We start from the raw sequence: 26,833 nt of genomic DNA, 5'->3' as shown, positions 1-26,833 counted from the left end.
CATGCCTTCGATGATATTTACTTAACAAAATAAAAAAAAAATTCATCTGGTTTTGTGAACTAAAAAGCATCAAGTTACGATCTGATGGATAAATTTGACCATTAAAGTGTAAACTATTTAGAATAAATGATGCATATGGAGTCTGGCAAGAGGTACAGGAAAGCAAAACACAGGAACATAATGAATACTTGTTAAAAAACTAGGATAGTCTCAACAACTCAGGTAGCTGGCTAAAGTGGTCTCCATGTTGTCCTTTTCTTCTTCTTCTTCCTCTTTCCTGTCTTCCTTTGCCTTCATCTAATATTGATATGGGGGCAGATGTCTTTGTTTAGTTTGGCTATTCCTTGTTTTTCAAGTTCCTTCCTTTTCAAAGTAATTTATTCCGTCACCATTTCATTTCTTACAAACCTGGTTCAATACCCTTGTCATGTTAGACATGCCTGAGTGATGTGTATATCTCGTATGTATTTGGGGGCTAGTTAGGTTTATGGGGTCACTCTGGGATATGTTGACAATTAAATATACCACCACTGCCCAGTGTTTTCATGCTTCCTGGTAACTGAATTGGCTTTATTAAGAGATTTTCATTTTCTAGACCCGCAGGAAATTGGTATATTTGAGATTAAGTAAACTAACATCTTGAAATTCATCAGGGGGAGAAAACATGGCATGCAATTTTACTGTATCCAGGACAAGGAATATTTTAAATAGTGCTAGACATGGTTATGTTTTTATTGATGGTATAAAAAGACAGGTGTGAAGACATTGACTTTTTCTTTTTTCCCTGGAATTACTGTTTTTACTAATTACTAAACCATGTTCTAAAGGGGAAAGTATGGCTTCTTAGGAATTAAGATGAAACTGGGATTCATGTTTTCCAACTCTGGAATGTTCATGGAAGCTGAACTTATTGTCTAGTTATATCATCAAATAGAAATTTCTAATCTAATTTGAGTTATGTCTAGTACTTCATTTTTTTAATGGTTAATTCCAATACTTATTTAGTTTGAAGGTGATAAATTTAGTTCTGAATGAGTTATATGCAGTGGCAATATTCTTTTTGTTTTCCTGGAGTTTTGGTCTCAATTTATTCCTTACCAATAGTTCGGATTATACAACGATGTGAAGTTTTTGGGACATTATTCAAAGACTAGCAAATTTGTTTCCAGAATTTTCTATTGATACTTGTAAAGCTATATAAATTAAGGATGCACAAGTAGCACCCACTTAACTTTATGTCATCTCTAAATTGATAATGTTTTCCTGCATTTGATGCATCTAACTACAATAAATCCGAGACCACCAAAATCTGCATTTGATATGATTTATTTACATTTTTATCAGTAGTGTTATACGTCATAGAAGCCTAGAAATTGGCATTATTATTGTATGCCTGTAGGAGAGCAGTGTGGCTGGGCCAATGACAGGTTCATGTTATGCTAGTCACCATTTTCTTTTGCCTCCATGTTGTGTATGAGGCTGCGGAGAGGACTGAGAACTTGTTGAAGTCTGGATATAAATATATTTTGATAGAAAAACAAGCAGACTAAATCACCAAAAAGAGGGTGGATTCAATACAAAAGAAATGAGAAGCAGACCCAACGCTACCTACTACAATAACTCATCAACTAAATGACAAAAAAAGGCCCTAGATAAAAGGTGGGAATTTCCAAAACAAAGAGAATAAGGAAGCAGGAATTTTTCCCTTTATGCAAAAACTCCAGCTCTCTGGATTATTGAAAGTTTTCAAATTCCTTTCATGCTTGATGCATGGCATGTGATGTTAGAATGGGCTTTTAAATGCCATGCAACCTCCTACTAGGGCAAGCTCCAAGAATCCAAAAACACTCATACTGAAATGATATAACCCACTGAATACCAATCAAGTACTACTACCAGACCTTTTTCCCCAGATTATCAGATGTAAAGATGGACCCTAGAGTCCAGCTGAAGTATGCCACTTTGGGAGGAGATATTTAAACCTCCACCAAAATTTTCCAGGAGACAACTACCTTTGTCACGTATAGATGAAAAACTTGTGCACTTGTAGAAGCTGTTGTGTCATTTGTACTAGATTAGGATTTTATGTGTAAACATATATTTTTTGTATGCCTGCATTTGTATGTTTCTTTTCTGTTTTTAGGGTTAGAATATGTATACTTTTAGAAAGCATGTTTCTAGAAGGGCGGCTGACTGAATTAGTTATTTGGTATTTCCAGTTAGTCAGTTAGTTTATTGTAACTCATGACCCTATAGTTTATAAATAGGGATCATGGGACAAGGCAGTGCGTGTGCTTCATTCTGAGAAGCTTTTCTGTTTCTATCTTGTGGGTTGGGATCGATTGAGAGGCTGAGGGTAAGGTTGGGGATAAGTCTTGTAATCTCGAGAATCCAGTTAGCTTTTAGGGTATATGGGCTGGGTGTAGATTCGGGTACTCTTTGTAATTATCCTAAAGTTTGTTTCAAGATAGTGGATTGGAAGGAGGCAGCTTTAGTTTGGACGTAGGTCTCATATTTTGAGACTGAACCAGGATAAATCCCTTTGTTCATTACTATTTTCGTTAATCTTGTTTACTCCACTTGTATCGTTTGTGTTTTTGGAGGTGGTGAGTGATTTCATCGAGTAATTGAGTTGAGAGTATTAGTGGGATTGCTGTGTTCTACTCTAACATGGTATCAGAGCCAAGAAGGCCTCTACGGTGATCAATATTTTCAAGAAACTCAAGGAGTTAGAATCAACTCTAGAAATCGACATGGCACCAACTGCCTCAAGATATGATATCGACAAATTCAATGGGACAAACGATTTCGGCTTGTGGAGGATTAAGATGGAAGCTCTTCTCTGTAGTCAAGGATTATAGGGAGCTTTGGAGCAAGAGAGGCTTGACAACTAGGAAAGAAGTACCGGTGATGTCAGAAGATTAGGAAAAAATTTAGAAGGAAATCAACAAGAAAGCCTACAACATGTTGATTCTAAGCCTAGTAGACAAAGTGCTTAGAGAAGTCTTGAAGTGGAAGATAGCGGCAAAAATCTGGAAGAAGCTTGAAGACCTATACCTCAAGAAGACCCTTTCTAGTTGTCTATACCTAAAGGCCAGGTTCTTTAATTTTAAAATGCAAGACCCCAAAAATTTCATTCTAATAAATTGTGCTTAGATTTAGAAAACATAGGAGTAAAATATGAAGATGAGGACAAAGCTTTAGTTCTTCTATATTCATTGCCTAAGTCCTATGAGAATTTCATAGACATTCTTCAACATGACATAGATAAGCTTACGTTAGAAGATGTCATGGGTGCATTAAATTCCAAAGAACTGAGGTTTAAGATGAGTGACAAATCTTCTCCTGGGGATGCTTTAACAGTTAGGTGAAGAAGCTCTAAAAGAGATCAAAAGAATAGGGGTAAATCAAGGTCTAAGTCTAGGATTGGAAAAGGCCCAATAAAATGCTATTACTGTCAACAAGAAGGTCACATTAAGTGGCTTTGTCCAAAGAGAAAGAAGGACCTAGCCGAGAAGGATAATTCAGGAGGAGGGGCAAACTATTGTGACTCAGGTTATGATAGTTCTGAGGCCTTAATTGTTAGTGAAAGTGCAGATAGCCTAGAGTGGGTCTTGGACTCTGGTTGCTCCTTTCACATGACCTCAAAGAAACATTGATTACAAAACTTTAAGGAAATCAATGGAGGAAAGGTCTTGCTTGGCAATGACCATGAATGTAAAATTCAAGGGGTAGGAGATGTTAGATTAAAGCTTCATAATGACTCTCTTAGAACCCTTACATTAGTAAGATATGTCCATGAATTAAAGAGAAATCTAATTTCTCTCGGTGAACTGGAGAGGAATGGCCTCAAGTTTAAGGGTGAGGGTCGAGCTGTCCAGATATCAAAAGGATCTCTAATATTAGGGGTGTCAATGGGTTCGGATTGGTCCGGTTCTATAAGAATCCAGTAATCGAACTATTTTTAACGGTTCCGAAAAAATAAGAACTGTAACTGTTGAATCTAGGATCGGTTTCCTCATAATAATAGACACTCTCTCACACCCAAATCCTTACCCGATAGAAATAGAAACAAAAGAAATGGAAACAAAACAAATAACAAAGCTATAATAGAAATAAGAGAGTCAAGAACTTATCTTGGTTCAGGCATGAAAATGCCCTATATCCAGACTGCCGAAGCCTTTAGAAAATCCACTAGAAAGTGTTCAAGATTATAGCAATTCACTCTCTCTTACGCCTAGCTATGAATCAATAGCCTCACCTCTAAAGAATACAAGGACCGAGCCTTTGCTCTCTCTCTATTCTCTAGAATTCGTGCAAGACAGAAATCAAATGAATGAATCGCTGAAAAACTCATGCTACCTGAGAACCTATCCACCTCTATTTATAAGATATAGAGGTGGTTACAACTTAAGGACTGAAATGCAATATCAGGGAATATAAAGCCTATCCGGAAATAACTTAAAGGTTGTTATTTCCGTTATATTCTAAACACATAAAATATAAGAATACAAACATTTCCCGACATAGAATCCTGCCCTTTACAGAAACTAACAGCTAGACTAATACAAATTCTAACAATTTCTCCATCGATTTGATTAGTTTAGCTTTTGGTTTTCAATCTTCCAGGTTCTGCTACAGCTTTCTTCTCTTCCTTCTTCAGGCTTCCTTCTAAGTTTAAGTGCTTAGACTTCTTCAAGCTATATTAAGTAGCTGCATGTAGTGCTTCATCTTGGCTGCTGGAACAGCCTTGGTGAAGATATTCGCTGCATTTTCCTCTCCTGATACCTTTTCTAGCTTCAGCAATTTCCTGTCAAGAATTTCCCTGATAAAATGCAACCGAACATCAATATGTTTTGTGCATTCATGGTGTGCCTGGTTTTTGGCTAGGTGAATGGCACTTTGGCTATCACATCTTAGGGTTGTATCTATCTCCCTACCTAGCAGTTGTCCTAGAAGACTTTTTAACCACAGCCTCCTTTATTGCCTCTGCTAAGGTAATATATTCTGTTTCAGTAGTGGATAAAGCTACAACATGTTGTAGACTAGCTTTCCAACTCACTGTGGCATCCCAAACCTTGAAGACATAGCTTGTGGTTGACCTTCTCCTATCCTGATCCACTGCATAGTTTGCATCATCCTAGGATCTAAGCTCCTACTTCTTTCCTTGCTTTGCCATAAACTAAACCAGTACCTAATGATCCTCTTAGGTATTTAAACATCCACTTGATTGCACCCCAATGAGCCTTCCCTGGGTTTGCCATAATCCGGCTAACCACACTCATGGCATGGACAAGATCTGGTCGAGTACAGACCATGCTGTACATCAAGCTCCCTACTGCACTAGAGTATGGAACATTACTCATTTCTGCCTTACCAACCTCATTTATAGGAGATTGACTTGCTGAAAGTTTAAAGTGCTAAGCAAACAGAGTACTGGCAGCCTTTGTTTCAACCATACCAAACCTTTGAATTAATTTTCTTAAGTAATTCTCTTGAGATAGACCTAGGGTTCTTATCTTTCTATCCCTCTTAATTTCAATTCCCAATATCTTTCTTGCTTCTCCTAGATCTTTAATTTCAACTCCTAGATCTTTAATTTCAAATACTGACTTTAATTCCAGTTTTAACTGCTGGATTTCTTCCCTTGATTGATTTGCAATCAACATATCGTCAACATATAATAGAAGATACAAGAATATTCTGTTTGATACTTCTTTAAAGTATACATGGCAATCATATGAACTTCTTACAAACCCATGTTCAATCATAAAAGTGTCAAATCTTTTATACCATTGGCGTGGGATTGTTTAAGCCCATATAGGGATTTCCTAAGAAGGCATGCTTGCTCTATTTTTCCTTTAGATTTGAACCCCTTTGGCTGCTCCATGAGAATCTTTTCATCTAATTCTCCATGTAAGAAAGCGGTTGTAACATCCATTTATTCTAAACACAAATCCATGTGAATAGTCATGGCAAGAAGCATTCTTATTGAGGTGTGCCTTACAACAGGGGAAAAAACCTCATTATAATTAACTCTCTCAACCTGAGTAAATCCTCTTGCAACCAGCCTAGCTTTATATTTAGGTTTAGAATCACTCCCAACTCCTTCCTTTATTTTATAGAGCCATTTACAGCCCACTATTCTCTGCTTCTTAGGTCTATCAACTAAGGTCCAGGTTTGTTTTTTCCTTAAGAGAGTTTATTTCTGATTCCATAGCCTCAATTCACTTACTTGAGTCCTTAGAGGCTATTGCTTTCTCATAAGTTTGAGGTTCATCACTGATCACCCACAACCTCGGATGCACTCGTAAGTGCATAGGAAACCAGGTTTGCAAAGCCATATCTCTTAGGGGGTTTGGATTGTCTTTTCTGCCTATCCCTAACAACATTATACCTATGCTGGTCAGGCTCATCTTCTGCATCTGATCCCTCTTTTCTTTCTTCATGAGGGTCAAAGTCTTGGTCAGCTATGGGTTCCTCTAAGTTTACCTAATGATCCAAGTCCTGGCTTTGTGAGCCAGATGTTTCTGCACTAGGGGAATCTTCCTGCCATCAAATTTCTACATTTTCTATTATAGATGATGGCTCATTTCCACTATTATCATGCAGACCCTTAGCTACAAATTTCTCATAAAAAATGACATCCCTTGTAACTAAAATCCTTTGGTTCTCAGGTTCTAGACTCCATAGTTTATACCCTTTTACCCCAACTGGATATCCTATAAAAATGCATTTTTGCACCTTAGGTTCCAGCTTTCCTTGTTTTACATGGGTATATGCTATGCACCCAAATACCCTTAGGTGTTTTAAGCTAGGTTTGTGACCTGTCCATTTCTCATAGGGAGTTTTAAAATCTATGGCAGCTGAAGGGGATCTATTTAGCATATAGGCTGCAGTATTCACTGCTTCTCCCCAAAATGCCTTTGAGAGGTTTGTATGAAATAGCATATACCTAACTCTCTCTAAGAGAGTCCTATTCATCCTCTCAGCAAGGCCATTCTGTATAGAGTTTCCTGGTGCAGTCAAATGCCTTACTATCCCATTCTCTTTACAAAGATCTGTGAATTCCTTATTGCAGAATTCAAGACCATTATCAGTCCTAATGGTCTTTACCTTTCTCCCTTTTTGATTTTCTATCATGGTTTTCCATGTTTTAAATGCCTCAAAAGTGTGCTCTTTTGTTTTTAAAACATAAATCCATACCATTCTAGAAAAATCATTTATTATGGACAAAAAATACCTAGCTCCACCATAAGTAACAGTCTGGCAGGCCCCCATAAATCGCTATGGATATAATCTAGAGGTCCCTTGGATGAGTGTATTGCAGTCTTATTGAATTTTACCTTAGTGGTCTTTCCATAGATGCAAGATTCACACTTATCTAAGCCTGCCACTTGATTTTCTTTTAACATCCCTTGTTTTGCTAATTCTTTAAGGCCAAGCTCACTAGTGTGAGCCATCCTAAGGTGCCATAATCTTGAGTTAGTGACTACCTTATTATCAGCCATTGTTGCTTCCCCATCTAATGCAGTAGCTTGCAGAATATATATACCATTCTGCTGGCTGGCCTTCATACATACTAGGGATCCTCTTGATACCTTAAGAATTTCTCCCTCTCCCTCAAAACTATGGCCAACTTTAGTTAATGCTCCTAGAGAGATTAAATTCCTTTTTAGCTCCGGGATGTACCTTACCCCTTGAAGGGTCCAGTAGGTATTGTCAGGCATTTTAAGCCTTACATCTCCTACTTCTAGGACCTTACACTTATGATCATTTCCAAGAAGGACCTTACCCCCATCAGCTTCTTGGTAATTTGCGAACCAGTGTCTATTGGGTGTCATGTGGAAGGGACAACCTGAATCCAAGATCCACATATCCTTTACCAAGTTCTGAGATACAGTTAATGCATCAGAACTGTCATACCCAGACTCACACACTGAAACTCCACTATCCGAGGCATTTTTATCCTTGAAATCTTTCTTCCTGTTTGGACAATCGCTCTTAAAATGCCTTTCTTCTTGACAGTGATAACACTTATTCGGACCCCTCCCATTTCTTGACTTAGACCTTAATTTATTTTTCCCTTTGAAATCCTTTTTTGTACCCCTAGATCTTGCAATCAGAACATCTCCACTGGAGGATCTTTCTTCCTGGTTATGCCTCAAGTTTTTTGAATTTAGGGGTCCTATTACATCTTCTAAAGACAACTTATCTCTGCCATGTTGCAGAATATCAACAAAATGCTCATATGACTGATGCAAAGAATGTAATAAAACTAATGCCCTATCTTCATCATCATATTTAACATTGATGTTTTCCAAGTCTAGGCATAGTTTATTAAATTCGTCTATGTGGTCTTGCAGGTTTTGTTTTTCTTTCATCTTAAATGTAAAGAATTTGGTTTTTAGATATAACCTGCTTGACAAGGTTTTTGTTAAGTAAAGATTGTCCAATCTCTTCTAGATTTCTAAGGCAGTAGTAATTTTAGACACTTCCCTTAATACCTTACCTCCTAAACTAAGGATTAGAGTATTAAATGCCTTCTCTTCTATGTCTGCTTTCTATTCTGTCGAGAGGGTTTTAGCACTATCCCCTACCTTTTCTTTATCCCTTGGTTCCTCTCTTAGCGCCTCCTTTAAACCCAGATTTCCGAGGAGGGCTTGGATCTTGATTTTCCATAAAGAAAAATTGTTTGAGCCATTGAATTTTTCAATATCATATCTTGATGCAGAATCGGACATAGCCATTTCTAAAAGATTTCTAAGACTGATCTAAGGGTTCTTGGATGAATCTTGAAAGTAATTATGTGAAATCCTAAGCTTTGATATCAAATTGTTGAATCTAGGATCGGTTTCCTAACAATAATAGACACTCTCTCACACCAAAATCCTTACCAGATGGAAATAGAAACAAAAGAAATGGAAATAGAACAAATAACAAAGCAATAATAGAAATAAGAGAGTCGAGAACTTATCCTGGTTCAGGCATGAAAATGCCATACATCCAGACTGCCGAAGCCTTCAGAAAATCCACTAGAAAGTGTTCAAGATTACATCAATTCACTCTCTCTTACGCTTAGCTATGAATCAATAGCCTCACCTCTAAAGAATACAAGGACAGAGCCTTTGCTCTCTCTCTATTCTCTAGAATTTGCGCAAGACAGAAATCAAATGAATGAATCACTGAAAAACTCATGCTACCTGAGAACCTATCCGCCTCTATTTATAAGATATAGAGGCGGTTACAACTTAAGGACTGAAATGCAATATCAGGGAATATAAAGCCTATCCGGAAATAACTTAAAGATAGATATTTCCGTTATATTCTAAACACGTAAAATATAAGAATACAAACATTTCCCAACATAGAATCCTGCTCTTTACTGAAACTAACAGTTAGACTAATACAAATTCTAACAGTAATCGAACCATTACATATATAAAACCAAACCATGACCAATCTGTCACACCAGACCGGTTTCGGTTCGATTTCGATTCTATTCAATTAACATTTAGCTTCTAAACATTTTCGCAAAATATGAAATTACAAACAAAATTGTTAATTAAAATAAACCCATAACTTCATTAATACTTTAAGTCTTGAAGTAAAAGTAGAACAAAATAATTCATAGACTATCTCATCAAATGAGATTACATCGACCATTTAGTATAGCAATAGTGCATAAAAGTCTAGAAATAAAAGAGTTCATGAATCTCGTTAGTTTCCTAGGAAGTGATACTATTTATGCGTATGTATATATATATATATATCAAAAAAATTATAATATATATATAAATATAATATCGGTTCCGGTTCGGTTTGAACCACGGTTTGAAAAAAAAAACCCAGTAACCAAACCAAATATGTCGGTTCTTAATTTTTTAGAACCAGAACTTAACCTTTGAACTATAGAACCAATCCAAAAGGCACGATTTGGTCCGGTTCACCAGTTTTCGGATATTTTTTGACACCCCTATCTAATATGTATGAGGGTTGTTTTAAAGAATGACATTTATCTCTTGCAGGCCACCACATTATGTGGTGAAGTTGCAACAATGAGTATTAACCCTAAGTCCAAAGCAAGTTTGTGGCATTTAAGAATGTCACACATCAGTGAGCAAGGGCTCAAGGAACTTGCAAATCAGGGTATTCTGGATTTTGGGTAGTCCTTAGAATTAAGCAAGTGTGAATCTTGCATTTTTGGGAAAACAGCTAAGGTTAAATTCAATAAAACAACAATTCACTCATCAAAAGCACCCCTAGATTATATGCATTCAGACTTATGGGTCCAGCTTAGTCATTAACTCATGGGGGCTCTCAATATTTCCTATCAATAATAGATGATTATTCAAGAATGCTATGGGTATATGTCCTAAAATTTAAAGATAACACCTTTGAGACATTTAGGACATGGAAAAGTATGGTAGAAAATCAAAAGGGCAGATCAATTAAGGTTATAAGAACATATAACGGGTTGGAGTTTTGTAATAGAGAGTTTAATCAAATGTGTAAGGATGGTGAGATCATTAGGCACCTTACCGCTCCCGGAAACCCCAAGCAAAATGGGGTGGCCGAGAGGATGAATAGAACCCTCTTGGAAAGGGTAAGATGCATGCTTTTTCATGCACAATTAACCAAGTCTTTTTGGGGGGAGGCTGTTGCAACAACAGCCCATGTTCTTAACATAACACCTTCCAAAGCCATACTCCAAACTCCTTATGAAAGGTGGACAAGACATAAACCAAGCTTAGACCATCTTAGAGTGTTAGGATGCCTAGCCTATGCTCATGTGAAGCAAGGCAAATTAGAGCCTAGGGCCAAGAAATGTTTGTTTATTGGTTATCCATCTGGTGTTAAAGGTAACAAATTATGAAACTTAGAACCAGAAGGACCAAGAACCATAATTACTAGAGATGTGACATTTGATAAATGGTCTACCATAAAAGTAGGAAATAATGAATCTCAGCCTGATCAGGAAGAAAATAGAGAGGCTGTTTAGGTGGAGATCATTGAAATTAGCCCTAATTTACCTCAAGATGCTCCTGGAATTGAACATGATTTACCTGAACCTGAACAAGTAGATGACCATGACCAGGAGCATGAATCATCCCAAATTAAAGGGGAAGATGGTGATAGTGATGCAGATTCTAGCCTAGGGGATCATCCTAATCTCGATAGGTATCGTGTGGCAAGGCACCGGCAACCTAGAACCCGTAGGCCACCCCAAAGGTATGGATATTCAGACCTAGTGGCATATGCCTTTACTAGTGCAACAAAAGTTATAGGAGAGGAACCCCTTACCTATGAAGAGCCAATGACCTCAAAGGATGCTGACAAATGGCAAGTAGCTATGAGGTTAGAGATTGCATCTCTCAAGAAAAACTATACCTAGGAGCTGGTTGAAAGACCAAAAGGGTAGGGAGTGGTAGATTGCAAATGGTTGTACAAAATTAAAGGAGGAGCAGGAGATAATACTAAGCCTAGGTATAAGGCAAGATTGGTTGCTAGAGGCTTTACCCAAGTGCCGGGTATTGATTTTAATGAGGTATTCTCCTCGGTTGTGAGACACACCTCTATAAGAATTCTTCTAGCCATCACTGCTCAATTAGATTTAAATCTTTGAGCAGATGGATGTCGCAACCGCATTTCTTCATGGGGACCTAGAGGAGAGGATTCTAATGGAACAACCAAAGGGTTTTGAAGCTAAGGGAGTGGTGGAGAAGGTATGCCTTCTTAGAAAGTCCTTGTATGGGCTTAAACAATCCCCAAGGTAGTGGTACCGAAAATTTGATTCGGTCATGTTAAGCCAAGGGTACTCTAGAAGCTCTTATGATTGTTGTATTTATTTTAAACATATCTCTCATAGCATTTCCATATACCTGTTGCTCTATATGGATGACATGCTTATAGCAAGTCAGTCCACACAAGAAATCTAGCTACTCAAGAAAAAGCTGAATGCTGAATTTGAAATGAAGGAATTCGGGGAAGCTAGAAAAATTCTAGGAATGGAAATCACTAGAGATAAGCATCATAGGAAGATATATCTCTCACAAAAGTCATACTTAGCCAAGCTATTATCTAGATTTGGAATGGCTGATTCAAAGGCAGTTAATCTTCCATTTGCTTCTCATTTTAAACTATTTTTAGATCAGTCCCTTAAAAATGAAGAATAGAAGGAGATGGAGTACATCCCCTATTCGATTGCAATAGGAAACATCATGTATAGCATGGTGTGCACTCGACCTGACTTGGCACATGGAATGAGTGTCATAAGTCGGTTTATGGCTAATCCAGGAAAGTCCCATTGGATGGCAGTCAAGTGGATGTTTAGATATATTAAAGGATCTATAAATAATGGATTGTCCTATGGTGAAGCAAAAGTAGGAGAGAAAACTAATATCTTAGGATTTTCGACTATGCTGCTGACATAGATAAAAAAAGATCCACGACCGGTTATGTCTTTAGGCTGTGGAACTCAACAATTAGTTGGAAATCTAGTCTCCAACATGTGGTAGCATTATCTACTATCGAGGCTGAATACATAGCAGTTTCAGAAGCAATTAAGGAAGCTATGTGGCTTAAGGGTCTAGTAAGTGAGCTCCTAGGGGGTAGAAGTTAAGGCCACTTTGATGTGTGATAGTCAAAGTGCAATTCACTTGTCTAAAAACCAAGCACACCATGAAAGGACTAAGCATATGGATGTAAGACACCACTTTATAAGACAAATTATTGAAAATAAATCTGTAATTCTAACCAAGATTGCAGGGGAAGACAATGCAACATACATGTTTACAAAATTTGTGCCTACAGCAAAGCTGAAACACTGCATGAAGATTCTGCAGATTGATTCAGGACGAATTTGAAGATGCAAGGCAGTGGATGATGGTGCAGGGCCAAGAAGAAGCCTAATCAAGTTCAAATGGGTGGAGAATTTGTTATGTTATTCGTACTAGATTAGGATTTTATGTGTAAACAGATATTTCTTGTATGCTTGCATTTGTATGTTTCTTTTCTGTTTTTAGGTTTAGAATATGTATACTTCTAGAAGGCATGTTTCTAGAAGGGTGGCTAACCGAATTAGTTATTTGGTATTTCCGGTCAATCGGTCAGTCAGTTAGTTTATTGTAACTCATGACCCTATAGTCTATAAATAGGGATCGTGGGACAAGGCAGTGCGTGTGCTTCATTCTGAGAAGGTTTTTTGTTTCTATCTTGTGGGTTGGGATCGATTGAGAGGTTGAGAGTAAAGCTGGAGATAAGTCTTGTAATCTCGAGAATCTAGTTAGCTTTTAGGGTATATGTGTTGGGTGTGGATTTGGGTACTCTTTGTAATCATCCTAAAGTTTGTTTCAAGATAGTGGATTGGAAGGAGGCAGCTTCAGTTTGGACGTAGGTCTTATATTTTGAGACTGAACGAGAATAAATCCCTTTGTTCATTACTATTTTCGTTATTCTTGTTTACTCTGCTTATATTGTTTGTGTTTTTGGAGGTGGTGAGTGATTTCAATGAGTAATTGAGTTGAGAGAATTAGTGGGGTTGCTGTGTTCTACTCTAACAGTAAACACTGCTTATATTGCTTGTGTTTTTGGAGGTGGTGAGTGATTTCAACGAGTAATTGAGTTGAGAGAATTAGTGGGGTTGCTGTGTTCTACTCTAACAGAAGCCTCAGCCATTGTCCTTCCCTAACATGCTGAAGAATACAAACATATATGCTCAAGAAGACCTGTCACGGAGTCCACTTCCTACTTGAGGATTATGTTTGAATTTTGGGGCCAAATCAAAGAGCCAGGAAGGCCTGCCACATCTTTATTACTAGCTGAGATAAAATAAACTGGAAACATATCACACAATGGCATGCAAACTGACCCAATGTTTGACCAGAAACGACCTTTGGAAGCACTATGAATCTTGAAGGAGATAAACCTAAAGAACTTACCCCAACCCAACCCCTCGTAATACCATCCAATGCCAAACACCATAACTATTAGAACCTGTAGATGACCCGCCCCACTGAAGACTAACGATACCCTTTTCCCAAATACAATCCTTCCCAACTGCAAGCCTCCACAATTGCTTATTTTGAAGAGCCTTATTCAAAACAAGGTTATAAAGCCTAAAGCATCAGTCTCAAGTGGACTGCAAAATACAGATAGTATCCCCAACTCTAAATGATAATTTAATTCATTGCCCAAATGAAGATCTCACATGTTTCTTAGAGTAGGGGAATATCATAGAAGTAAATTATTGTTCTATGACATGGATGTGGAAAGAGATGATGCAGACAATGGAGTGGAATCATTTGTGGTTTTTCTAGAGACATAAAAAATCATTTGTGGAATCATTTGTTATATGTGGATATTTATTTTTCCTGCTCTATGCTTGTACTTGTTATGTATGAGCTACATGTATTAGTCTTATGATTCATTTCTAAGGTCCTTTATTTGTGTTGTTTCATTTACTCTTTCTAAACTCAAAAAAAGTTCTATTTAAGCCCAAAAAAGAAAAAGAAAAAAAGTAATAGTGATTACCATGAGACATCAACTAGTTTGTTTGGAGTTCTCAATGCAGTTGTTTTATATTGACAGTGGAGGTTGTTGTATCTGATATGGATCATAGCATCTGTATTCTGGATATGTTGAAATTTCAGGGGTGTTATGTCTTGGGTTCTCCTGAAGGGGCTACATGGTATTTGTTTTTTCTTTGCCAATTATCTTTTAAATTTGTGAACACAAGGCCATGATGTTTGATTGTCTGCTTATACTTCTATTTTTTGATGCTTCTACGTGGTTCCATATTGGATGGCACTTCTCTAATTTGACCTTTCTGATAATGGTTATTTAACAATGTTTTACTATAATAAACTGGAGCGTCTGATTATATATTGTTTGCATTCTGACTTTTTTTTCCCCTTGTATTTGTCATTCCTAATGAGATGTATGTGCACATTCTGTAGGATGTGTACCAGAGGATTATGTTATTCATGCAACAAAGCAAGCGTGAAATATGTATTCTGTCAGCATCTGGCTCCATTACTAATCCATCTCTACGCCAGCCAGCAACATCTGGAGGCAACATTACATATGAGGTAGATTTTTCTCAGTTATTTTTTCCCAACATGTTGATGCATACTTGTTGATTGAGTGAAACTAGGAAAGTGAGATATAGAAAGAACTCTAATCTTGTTTATAATACTGGGGCCTTTTTCATACGTCTTCTTCTCAATACTTGTTGCCTGTTTTCTGTTTCCCCTAGATCCTATATAGTTGGTATCTTTCAAATTGATTTTTCAGGGATGCACAAATCCAATTGAAAAAGAAAAGAAAACAAAAGGTGTGAAGGGAAAATGAAGTTATAATGAGCAAGATGTAAAATAGGACAAGCAAATTTACTGCTGTTCAGATCTTGGGCAAAGTTGTTCTAAAATACCTCTTTAAATAGATGGTGAAATCTATTTTGTGGTACAAAGCCGACCTGTGTCTCGTCTCCATTGCTAATTTGGAGATAGAGAAAGGTAGAATTTTTTTCATGAATCTCATGATTCATGAGCAATTATGATGTCTGATTATTGTCAACAAAGAGTAAATTATATACAAAATGATATTATGATATAATGACTGTAAAACATATAAAAAATCCTAACAAACTATAATATGACATGCATTTAATCATCTATTGTTGCCCTATGAGGTGGCTAGAGAGCTGGAGTTAGTTAACAGGCTGCAGTCATCTTTTTGAGAGTTGAGTGATGTTGCTTGATGCTTTGTTATGGAGGAAGTAGAATAGGTGCACCATGGATGGAGGAAGCGGAATAGCAATCACGGACATAAATTGTGTCTTTGAACTGTTTTCATTTTTGGTTAGTTTTGATTATATATTCTATTATATAAGTAAACAAGAGATTTGGTGTTTGAAGCCATGTCAGTGGTTTTTTTTTTCTATTTTAAAAAATGTCCTTTATATATTTGCTTTAAAAAAAAGAAAAAAACACAACCAAATGTACTATTTCTTGATTTGAACCTATGACCTCTAAGCCACAAAATGTCCTTCATTTTAAATTTGCCTAGAAAAAAAGGCAAAAATTAGAATGCAAATGCCAAACACCACTCCTCTAGTCTCTCAAAATGCTATTGGAAAAAAAAAAAGAAGTGATGTTCAAAATCCCTGCTCATGGGTTACATACGTACATGTTCCACTGTGCCAAGATTTGAGGTCCTGTTAGTAATGATCACCCTTGGGGTATGTGCTAGCCCCTTTGACAGGCACTCCAGAACCCTCCAATGCTTGTGAAAACCTGGGCAGTTGGCCTGCCATTCATTTGACCAACTTTGTGATTATTTTTCTTTTCTGAATGCATGAGATATCTTATAGCTGCGGTATATTTAACTTATAAAGACAAAGATGCATGCAAATTAATTCTCCTTTTGGCAATTTCCATGGAACTACCTGGTAGATGTTCTGATGACATTTTGTGGATTGATTCTTTTAAAATATTTTAAAATGAGTGGAATTATTATTTTTCATGAAGCAATTTTTTTTGCCAAGCGTTTTTCTTTAATCTTTATGTGGTTATTGATATCTTATTTCTAGTGTTGCTAAGCTGACTTAAGTTGTCTTCTTAGATACCATATGCAGCTAGGTTGTAGATTTCATCTTCTTCTGGAGTTCTTGCTACTATATTTGTCTATTCATTTCAGTCTCTATTGGTGCCTGGGTATTATAGAAGTGAGAAATATTGTTACATGATATATATGTTAAAACAAGCTACAGAACATAGGCGGACCATAACTTCCTGATTAATGCATATGCATTGAATGATTTATGCACTCTAGTGTCTAGCCAATATTAAGACATTGATCTGTTGCTTTATGTTTGTAAGGTGGTAATATATCTATGCGTAATTCTTTCCTTGCCCTATTCTTTTTGGTTGATAGAGAACATATGTGAGGCTTGTGTGATTGAAGATGATTGGTGAATTGAAATTGACTTTTACATCTATGCACACAAAATTTAGTTTAAGATAAATAGGAGAAACATGAAACATGAAGCTATGCAGTTAAATCTTCCCAACAGAGGGTGGGCCTTGGTAGAAATGAAAGGTCTCTCCTTTGTGATTGGAAGGTCGTGGATTTGAATTATGGAAATAGCTTTTTTTTTTTTTTTTTAATTTATTGTGAAGCAAAGGTAAGTCTGTAAATAAAACCAACCCTTCACCGACCCTCAGAAGCGGGGAGCCTGGTGCACTTTGGACACCTGTAGGTAAGTCTTCCTGCATAAATGGAATTCCGTCACTTATATTGTATGGTGCATTGGTCAATGTAATTGTCTTTTGGTTAGTGAAATATGATGGAAGTGTTATCCTATCACCTTGGGAAGCGTACTCAAAAGATAAGAAAGCCATGGATGATGGATCTTAAAATTTCGTGAAGTGTCACTATAAATATTCTATTTTCTGTGGGGAACAACACTTCACTTTTTTATGCTGTGTATGGCACCCAGGAAAAAGCATTCATATGCAACACCATGTTCTGCGTAGTTTGTGACTTATTGCCACCAGCTATTTAGTTGGTAGCTGAAACATAAGACTTCCAAAAGGTGATTGGACATTGAAGACCAATGGCTGCACTAAAGTTGTTTAGACAACGAAAACTGTTTTAAAAATACAGTTTGGACATTGAGTTTTGGAGTTTAATATTCTTGAAGTGGAAAAGTCAAAAACGTCTGTAACCAGTTTTTGTGAAATATCACAATTTTAGTGCTTACTCTAATATCAGGGACGATTTGACATCATATCACTGTCTGGATCTTACATCCGTACTGAGCTTGGAGGAAGAACTGGCGGCCTCAGTGTATGTCTCTCAGATGCTAATGGCCAAATAATTGGAGGGGGGATTGGTGGACCATTAAGAGCTGCGGGCCCAGTACAGGTAGGAGTAGTTACATTGTTATCTTTATTGATGAAAGAAACATCTTAATCAACCAGGGGATGGCAATATCTTATGCTGTCTTGATGCATCAGAGAAAGAGAGTTAACAAAACATCCTTTCCTAATTCATGGAGCATGAAAATCAGTAAAAAGAACTCCTAGATATAATAGGGAATTATGCTACTTGTACATCATTTTTATATATCTTGGGCTATATAAAGGGGTATTATGACCAAAATACCCCTCTCCTCCATGTGCTTCACGCACCTTTATGCGCTTCATGAGGGACTTTTTTGTTATTGATACACCTTTATGTAGCTCAAGGTATACACAAAGGTGTACTAATAGCATTTTTCTATAATAGGATTTCTTCTTGCCTCGCATTGAGTAGAGGAGAATCGGGGTATGATGATGGTTGGTTCTTAATTGTTTGCTAGGCAAGGTTGGTAAGTTACTTGGTTGTCCACAGGTAATTGTTGGTACGTTTCTGATGGATACCAAGAAGGATACAATTGGTGGCTCAACAAAAGGTGACGCTTCTACCTCTAAGTTCCCATCACCGGTCTTCCATTCTGGAGTTGATTCTTCTGGAAGAGTCCCAATCAGTGGCGGCGAGGATCATCAAAACATGAGCGGAAGTCAATTCGTGATTCAACCTCGTGCCGTGCAGGCAGCATCCCCACCAGCATCTGATTGGAGGAGCAGAGCGGATGCCAGAACTCATGCCAGTTTTGACTTGACAGGTACCAACTTGGCCAGTGTATACACGTACGTGTGTGTGTGTGAATCGTGGATCTTTGATGAGATTCAACAGCGAAGTAGTAGTAGTAACCCGTTCCACAAATTGGCCTGAACCAGGAAGGATCGATGGTTGTGTGTTTTGCAGGGATGGCAGGTCATGGGGCTCACCACTCTCCAGAAAATGGATCCTATGAACAGCAGTTTCAAGATTAGGGATAAGTGGCTTGTGGGTTGATGAAAATGCTGCTGCTGCTGCTGTAAGGAGAAGAGTTCTCTTATTAATTTGCTAGTGGTAATTAGGGAAGTCAGTGTCAGTGCTTTGGTGAGAGAGAGAAGAGAGAGAGAGAGAGAGCTATGAAAACTCTGCATTATATTATTGTCTCTACTAAAATTATATTTGAATTAATAGCTAGCTGCTGTATAGGAGATGGTTTATCTCATCTTATCTTCTATCTTAATATCTAGGATCTAGCTAGCTAGCGGTTTTTTCTCTGCTTCTGTTTTAGTGTGGGATCATCACTAATTAATATTAGGTTGGCTTTAATTAGCTGCTATTATTATCTGGATCTTCCCTCTTTTCCTCCAAATTAAAATTTCGCCAAATCTACATTTAAATTTATTCAGTAGTTGCACCGTATACATCCACATCCACATCCCCTATTGACCAACAACATTTGAAATTGCTCAACGGGGAAACAAATGTCATCTGCTGCAATTCGCACATGGCCCTGGAAAATGGCTACTTATAAGCGTGGCATTTGATACAGCCGCCCTACCGTTCAAATCTGTTTACATTTTAACTCCCATAGAACTATTCCAATATAACAATCAACCAAATCCAAATCCAAATCCCAGTCTATATTGTTGGCGGCTAGGGCCATTGTTGTTGCATGCCAACAACACTCCTACCTCACCATAAAACCTTTCTTGATCATTGATCCCCAAATAACCTTCAACAATGAACCCCTTTGGTCTTTTCTTTTTCACAAGGATGGTCCTATTTTGACAAGATCGTGGGGACTCGGGGATTCAAAAGGGGACAAAGAAGCTTGTTGCACAAGTCAGATGCTTGACTTGTGGCACTTGGGTATTTGGATTTTGTTCTATCTTTGCCGGGCTATTCACTGCTTTGGATCTTCTAGATTTGGTTGGCTTGGTGGCTGTCTGTTGAGACCTTGCTAGGTCACTTTCCTACCCTCCTTTGAGTAGTCCCCGAACCTTATGATGGCATTGTGCCCTCGCTAGTCGATAGCCATTTTCAAATGCTTTCTAACTTTGACTCGTTTTGGTGTGATACGAGTCTTGGTTGTCTAGTCTAACTTGGGGGGTTAGCTTCAGAGTTGTATTTTCTTTCCTTGTCTGACTAGTCTTATATATGTTTAATTCTCTCTTTTGTAGGGTCTAGCTTGCGTTATTAACTTGCATTTGATTGCAAGCATCTAGTCAAATTGAATTGTCTAAAAATTATTTGCATATAAATTGTCAATTAAATGTGTTTGATTACTTAATTTTTAATCTAAAATTTATTATATTTTTTAATATTTTGGTGTTTGATTGTCATTATTTTTCATGAAAATAGTCATTAAAATTTGACTTAGCCCACATGATGTGCCAGAGCTCACACGATGGAATCCCATTGTGATCGTGGGAGAGTGGGCACTGTGACACCCGTAATTTATTTACAAGCTTAACAATAATAATAATATTCGAATGAACTTTAAGGTTTAGCGTAGAAAAATTAGAGAAACCAAACTTTTATAAACTTAAGTAAAGTTTCGAACATAATAAAATTCAAAGTATGTTTTGTGTAAATATAAAGTTTGACGTGGAAACATGGTTTCAACAAAAAAAATAAAGACTTCGCGAAGATACTTTACAGCAATAGCATATATAAAAATATCCGGAGTTTAAAGCCAAACTCATACTTTCTTTAAATTAGATAAAAATTCAAGACATGTTTTATGGCATACATATAGGAAAAGATCAGAGTTCAACCCCAAGAACTTTGTTTCAAAAGGAAACTAAAACTTAAATTCTTGAAAATTCTTTTTCAATGAGTCACCACGCTCCACGTCCCGATTTCCTCATTCATGATCACCTGGGGGAGAAACATAAGTGGTGAGATTACGCAAATCTCAGTACGTACAAGAGAACTATTAAACGTATTTAAATATGACATGAACTTGCAACATGAACATATAACATAAAGGGACACGATAGGTTCTACCAACTTGCAGGGGTAAGAACCTCCGTGCGTAGCGCTATTAAATCCCGGTCCCATAACTTGCTTGAGAACATGAAACTTACTTGAAACATAACATGAGGGACCACATAAACATGATTTATGAGCATACCTAAACATCGTAGATAGTTCATAGTGTATTTACCTTAACTTGGTTGGAAATGATCCAACTTTTTCAGCGAGACTGTTTTGCTCCTGTTTCTACACCAAATTTGCTCACTTTTTCTTCAGAATTTTCCCCTCACTCTCTATCACAAAATCCTCTCTTCTAATTCTCTCAACCTTGCCCAAATTCTACCTAAAACTTGTGAACTACCTTAAGGCCTATTTATAGACATTTTCGATTAATCATGTTTTGTCACATGTCCTATCATCATGAGGCCTCATTATTACCGTTCATGTGTGGCCAATAAATGCTTGCCACATGTCCTTAAGATAAGGTTTGGAGACTTTTGTAAACTTGGAGGCTAAGTAAGCTTTTTCATGGCCAATCACACGATGCCACCTTAAGGGGGTCATTATGAGCCATCATGTGATCTTATCTTATATTTTTAATGACAATTGGAAGCTTGCCATGTGTCCTTGATATTTTGAGTCTCACATGCTTAATTACATTTTCAACACTTCCATCATTACATCTCACACGGTTTAATTCATTTTTCTACATTTCCCATCATTACTCCCACATGGTTAATTGATTTTCTACATTTCCCATCATTACACCTTTAACTAGTTAGCTATATTTAGTTACCCTAACCACTTAGTTTGAGATATTTTAATGAGATATTTTAAGATTTCAAGAACTACACCTTAGCCCAAATTTTTCGAATAATTTGCACTTAGGCCCTTGCAACTTGGTCCCTGAGCCATTTTTTAATTACATTTTAGTCGCCGAAGAAAGGATAAATTATGCTAATATCCCAAGATTTTAGGTAAATTACACTTTTACTCGAACTTTAATATTTAAGATTTTGCCACTAGTTCAGAAACTGAACCTTTGTCTCAAAACTTCTATAATCCCTTGAAAGGACATATTTCCTCAAGTATTAGATGCTAAAAATCCTGAGTATTACATCATATTTCAATCTAAAAATCTCGGGTGTTACAGGCACGATGGGAATTTATAGCATACAACGACAAATATGCATGTTTGAGTTTATATATATATGAGTGGAGACTGGAGAGGGCGAAACTGCTATAAATTTTCATTTTGGAGAAATAATGGTTGCTGGGAAGGTGAAAGTGGCGATGCATCTCTAGAGCTTGCCGGCGAATCCCAAGCCAGACCCCTCTCCCAAGCCCCCATTGCCTTTGCCCATTTCTGCCAAGGTTTTTCAGAAGGCCACCATGTTCTTTGGTTCCTTCGACGTCTATTTGTTGCACTCCTCCGCCTAGGTTCAAGCCTGCCCGTCTGACATCATCGAGCCCCTCTCCCTCGTCGAAGAGTTGTGTAAGAGAGAGTCCCGCTTGAAAACCAAGCTTCTCTAGCACAAGCTCTTCTAAGAGTTCGTAGCGATTCTTCCTATTCTTGAAAACAAAATTGCTTCTAAGGATGCAAAGATTGCTCGAAATGCAACGAAGATCAAGTACTTGGAGGTTGAGAACGAGAGGGTCAAGTAGGATTTGGAGATTCTCCATGCGAAAGCGCCGGAGGAAAAAATAGTATAAGAAGAAGGTGAAGGCGATGGAGGCTGTTGAAAGAAAGAAGGTAACGTCAGATTGATAAAAGAGAATGTGAGATTGGGAAATGTGGGAATTGCCTGGAAAATAAGAACTACCCCTACCAGGAGAAAATGTTTTCCAGCATTTGGAGGAAAATCAGGTCACGTGAGCAAAACTTAAAAAATAAATTGCCTAGAAAAAAAAAAAGGTAATCAAACACTCCAAAAATTAAAATTAAAATTTGAATGGAAAATTAGCATTTTCCATGCAAAAAAAAAGCTGATTTTAATATATATATATTTTTTCAAAATGAAGTGTAGATGGTTTAAAAAGAAACCGAAACAAATAGATGGGTGATGAATGTAGATTAGGGAGTTTTAGACATCTTTATATGTCAAAAGTTTATTTATGTTTTTGAATTTTTGTGATATTTTTCCCATGGAAGTCTAAAACTTTTGAAATTTTAAATGTACTTTTGAATTTAGACCAAAAATATATTTATTACCCTGAACTTTTTGTAGTTCCAGATATGTCACTGAACTATGCAAAATTATTTATTTAATTACTCTTGACTAGCAAGTGATACGCAAGTGTCCTGACATGACAATTTTTCAGCATCTCCTCAACTCTCTTCGACTGTATTTCTTCTCTTTCTAGCATCTCTTACATCTCTTTTGGTTAGGCTACGAATGTTGATTGGATTAGACAGGTCATTGACATGCCCAAGTCGATGATCACTCCACTATCTAGAGGGTTCGAAGATAGGGCTAGTCTAGGGGTAACATTTTTTTGCAAAAGATGCAGTCGAAAGAGATTTAATCGGAGGAGACTCTTGTGACACCAAAAAGATAGGAGACATACTCAGAGAGAGAAAGAGAAGGGTTGAAGAGACACCAAAAAGAGAGAAAAAACTAGAAGATGTCATTAGAAAAAGAGAAAGAGCTGATGAGACGTTAAAAAATTATCATGTTAGCACGATGCATATCATTTGTTTACTAAGTATTTAAATGAATGATTTTGTATAATTCAATCAAGGAAAATTTAGAGTTGTATAAGAAAGAAAGTTAAAATTTAAGGATATAAATATATTTTTAATCTAAATTGTAAGACACATTTAAAATGGTGAAAATTTTAAGGATTTTGTTTTTTTTTTAAAAAAAAAATTTAGAGAGAGAAACACAATTTTCTCGCACATCTTTATGGATAAACTAACTAAACCGTGAAGGAGGGGAGGGGATGTATTCAAGGCTGTACCAAGTTCCAACAAATTGCCTCGAAAGCTTGTTTTGCCAGCGCTGCACCCAACCCATATATCACAGCCGTAACATCACATTACATACATACATACATACATACATCTGTCGGGAGTACAATTTTTATATTTTGTATAATATTTAGTATTAATTAATAATAATTAAAAGTTATCTATTAACTGCTGAATAATTATCCGTTAATAAATAATTTTTTTAATTTTTAATATTAAATATCACCCAAATATCTAAATTCTATATCTAACAAAATTTCTTTGACATATGTATGTATATATACCCACAGACCATAACAGTAGTCCTCACCCTCACGCCCATTAATAATATTCCCATCCCATCCATTGACTCTATTTCTGTCTGTCTTGCTCCCTCAAACCCTAATTTCCACGCCACCCACCCTTCTCTCTCTCTCTCTCTCTCTCTCTCTCTCTCTATATATATATACATATGTATGTATCATTTTCTTTTTCTTGAAAGAAAGCAACATAAGCTAGCTAGCTGCTAGCCACGTTTTGGTGAGAGAAAAGCAAGGAAAGCTAGCTAGCTGCTGCAGAGGCAACGCCAAGACACTAACTACTCAACGCCACCGCCGTTCAGAACCCCGGCCGGATCGAAACCCAGACTATTAAGGAGGGGAATCCTTCAATCTTTTACGCCTTGTCATATATATTTAATTTCTTCTTCTTCTTCTTAATCTCAGAATACATACATATATATATAATCATCCTCTCTCTCTCTCTCTCTCTCTCTCTCTATGTATATCTGTTTTTGAGTTTTTTTCTCCATTTCTCAGCTCGATCGATTTATATATATATATATATCGATCCTTTACACTTCTGTTTATCTTATTAGTTGGGAGCATCTTCATCTGTGTATGTCTTTGTTGTTTCTGCCTTAGATCGTTCTTAGGTTTGTGGTCAACTGATCACCTTATATATATCTTTTACTTAGAACAGGACCCCAAAGCCCCTTTTTTGATCTGTTCTGAGATTAATTTCCATTATATGTATGCAGTACTACGTAGATCGCTTGGGTGAATGAATCGTCCTGTCAATTAATCATCATCTTGATCTGCCTCAATATTACTACTTCTCTTAATTTTGAACCTAGCTAGAAAGCTAGTTCTCCAAACACATGTCGAACCCATGGTGGGCCGCGCAGGTGGGTCTGCCGGGAGTCGAAGCTTCCTCGGCAGGAATGAAAATACCAGATCTAGGTATATCCATGAACGAAAACGGCGGAAGCGGAGGCGCAGAAGAAGAGGAGGAAAGAGGGGACAACAGCGACGAGCCCAAAGAGGGGATGATCACCCGAAGGCCTAGGGGCCGCCCACCCGGCTCCAGGAACAAGGCCAAGCCGCCTATTTTCGTGACACGGGACAGCCCCAATTCCCTCCACAGCCATGTCATAGAGGTGGCGAGCGGCGCAGACGTGGCAGACAGCATCGCCCAGTTCGCCAGAAGGCGCCAAAGAGGCGTGTGCGTGCTCAGTGCCACCGGCATAGTCACCAACGTGACGCTGCGACAGCCTTCGGCTACTACAGCTCAAGCCATGGCACTGCACGGCCGCTTCGAGATCCTCTCCCTCACCGGCTCGTTCATGCCCCGGCCGTCGCCGCCTTTACCGACGACGGGGCTGACAGTATATCTAGCTGGCGGGCAGGGACAGGTGGTGGGCGGAAGCGTTGTGGGTTCGCTAGTTGCGGCGGGGCCAGTTATGGTGATTGCAGCCACGTTTATGAATGCTACCTATGAGAGGCTGCCCCTGGAGGATGAAGATGAAGAGGAAGGAACTGGAGGAGGCCAGCAGGGACAACATGGTGGAAGCGGTGGCTCTCCGCAGCCGGGGATTGGGGGCAGTGGGCAGAATCAAGCTGCTGCTGCTGCAGGGTTGGGGGAGTCGTCATCTATGCCGGTTTATAATTTGCCACCAAATCTGATTCCTAATGGTGGACAGCTGAACCATGATGCATTTGCTAATTGGACTCATGCTCGCCCTCCATCTCCTTACTAAAAGGTAAAAAATCATACATTTATATATCTATATATGTATCCTAATATCCTATGGAGAGAGAGAGAGAGAGAGAGAGAGAGAGGGTTTGAGGAGATTAGGGTTCATATCTGTACATTCTTGCTCTTCTTCTTCTTCTTCTTCTTCTTCTTCTTCTTCGCATATTTGATGAATAATATAAGTTAGTTAATTAGTTCTCGACTATATATATATATATATATTTTTTTTTTCTGTGATCTTCTATTTCTTGTGAATATTTTGTTATTATAGTAATTACCTAGAGATTAAAATATGGACTGCATGCCAGAAAGAATTCATTTCCAGGTGGATGGATACATACTCCTGCTAATTAATTACTTGGTTAATTAATTTGTACCATGCAGGACCCAAACACACACACATATATATATATATAAATCATCAGAATGAAGAATAATAATTAAGAATATATATATATATTATATCATATGAACAAACAAAAACCCTAATTAATTTTCTTTTAATTTGTTTAATGAATGTGTCGTTGAACAACAACAATAAAATAGGTTTTGCTTTGTTTCTTGTACGTAGGATGACACTAAATTGGCTTCCATGGGCTCAAAAGGATATATATATATATATAGTATAGCAAAGCAAAGCAAAGCAAATTGATTAAATTGAAGCAGCAAGTGCACTGCAGGCTGACTTGGGCTATAGCTGCTGTACGTGGAATGGATTCCCAATTGGAGTTAAATATATAACAAGAAGCATTCAGTCATTCATTATCCATTAATTAATTCATGAGATAATTAAAACTTTGAAATTAAATATATATATATATATCATACATACATACATATACAGCGGGGCACTCATCTTATTATTATTGCCCATCCCACTCATCTTATTATATATATTTATTTATGCTCATTGGCTGGCGGGCTTGAAAAAGATGGTTTAGTTACTTTTTATCCCGCCCCACCCCCCCCCCCACCCCCCCCCCC

At 37.5% G+C, this 26,833-nt stretch overlaps 2 protein-coding genes across 2 annotated transcripts in view; both read left to right on the top strand.

Annotated features, from left to right (window-relative positions):
* The window catches only part of LOC127799419 (AT-hook motif nuclear-localized protein 14), a 33,666-nt gene extending 14,429 nt beyond the window's left edge, over positions 1 to 19,237 (top strand). Inside the window, exons 3-6 of the mRNA XM_052333447.1 lie at positions 14,958 to 15,089; positions 17,776 to 17,928; positions 18,397 to 18,670; positions 18,814 to 19,237. Coding sequence (XP_052189407.1) covers positions 14,958 to 15,089; positions 17,776 to 17,928; positions 18,397 to 18,670; positions 18,814 to 18,881 — 627 coding nt within the window. The 3' untranslated portion in view covers positions 18,882 to 19,237. The remainder of the gene's footprint in view (positions 1 to 14,957; positions 15,090 to 17,775; positions 17,929 to 18,396; positions 18,671 to 18,813) is intronic.
* A 4,970-nt stretch (positions 19,238 to 24,207) lies between these two features.
* On the top strand, positions 24,208 to 26,043 carry LOC127793003 (AT-hook motif nuclear-localized protein 19-like). Its single transcript, XM_052323736.1, has one exon. It carries the CDS (start codon positions 24,975 to 24,977, stop codon positions 25,851 to 25,853), a length of 879 nt encoding a protein of 292 aa, XP_052179696.1. The 5' UTR covers positions 24,208 to 24,974; the 3' UTR covers positions 25,854 to 26,043.
* The last annotated feature ends 790 nt before the right edge of the window (positions 26,044 to 26,833 follow it).

This window comes from Diospyros lotus, chromosome 1 (genome assembly GCF_014633365.1).
Source record: "Diospyros lotus cultivar Yz01 chromosome 1, ASM1463336v1, whole genome shotgun sequence".
Lineage (NCBI taxonomy): Eukaryota > Viridiplantae > Streptophyta > Magnoliopsida > Ericales > Ebenaceae > Diospyros > Diospyros lotus.
This window is presented reverse-complemented; position numbering and strand designations above follow the sequence as displayed.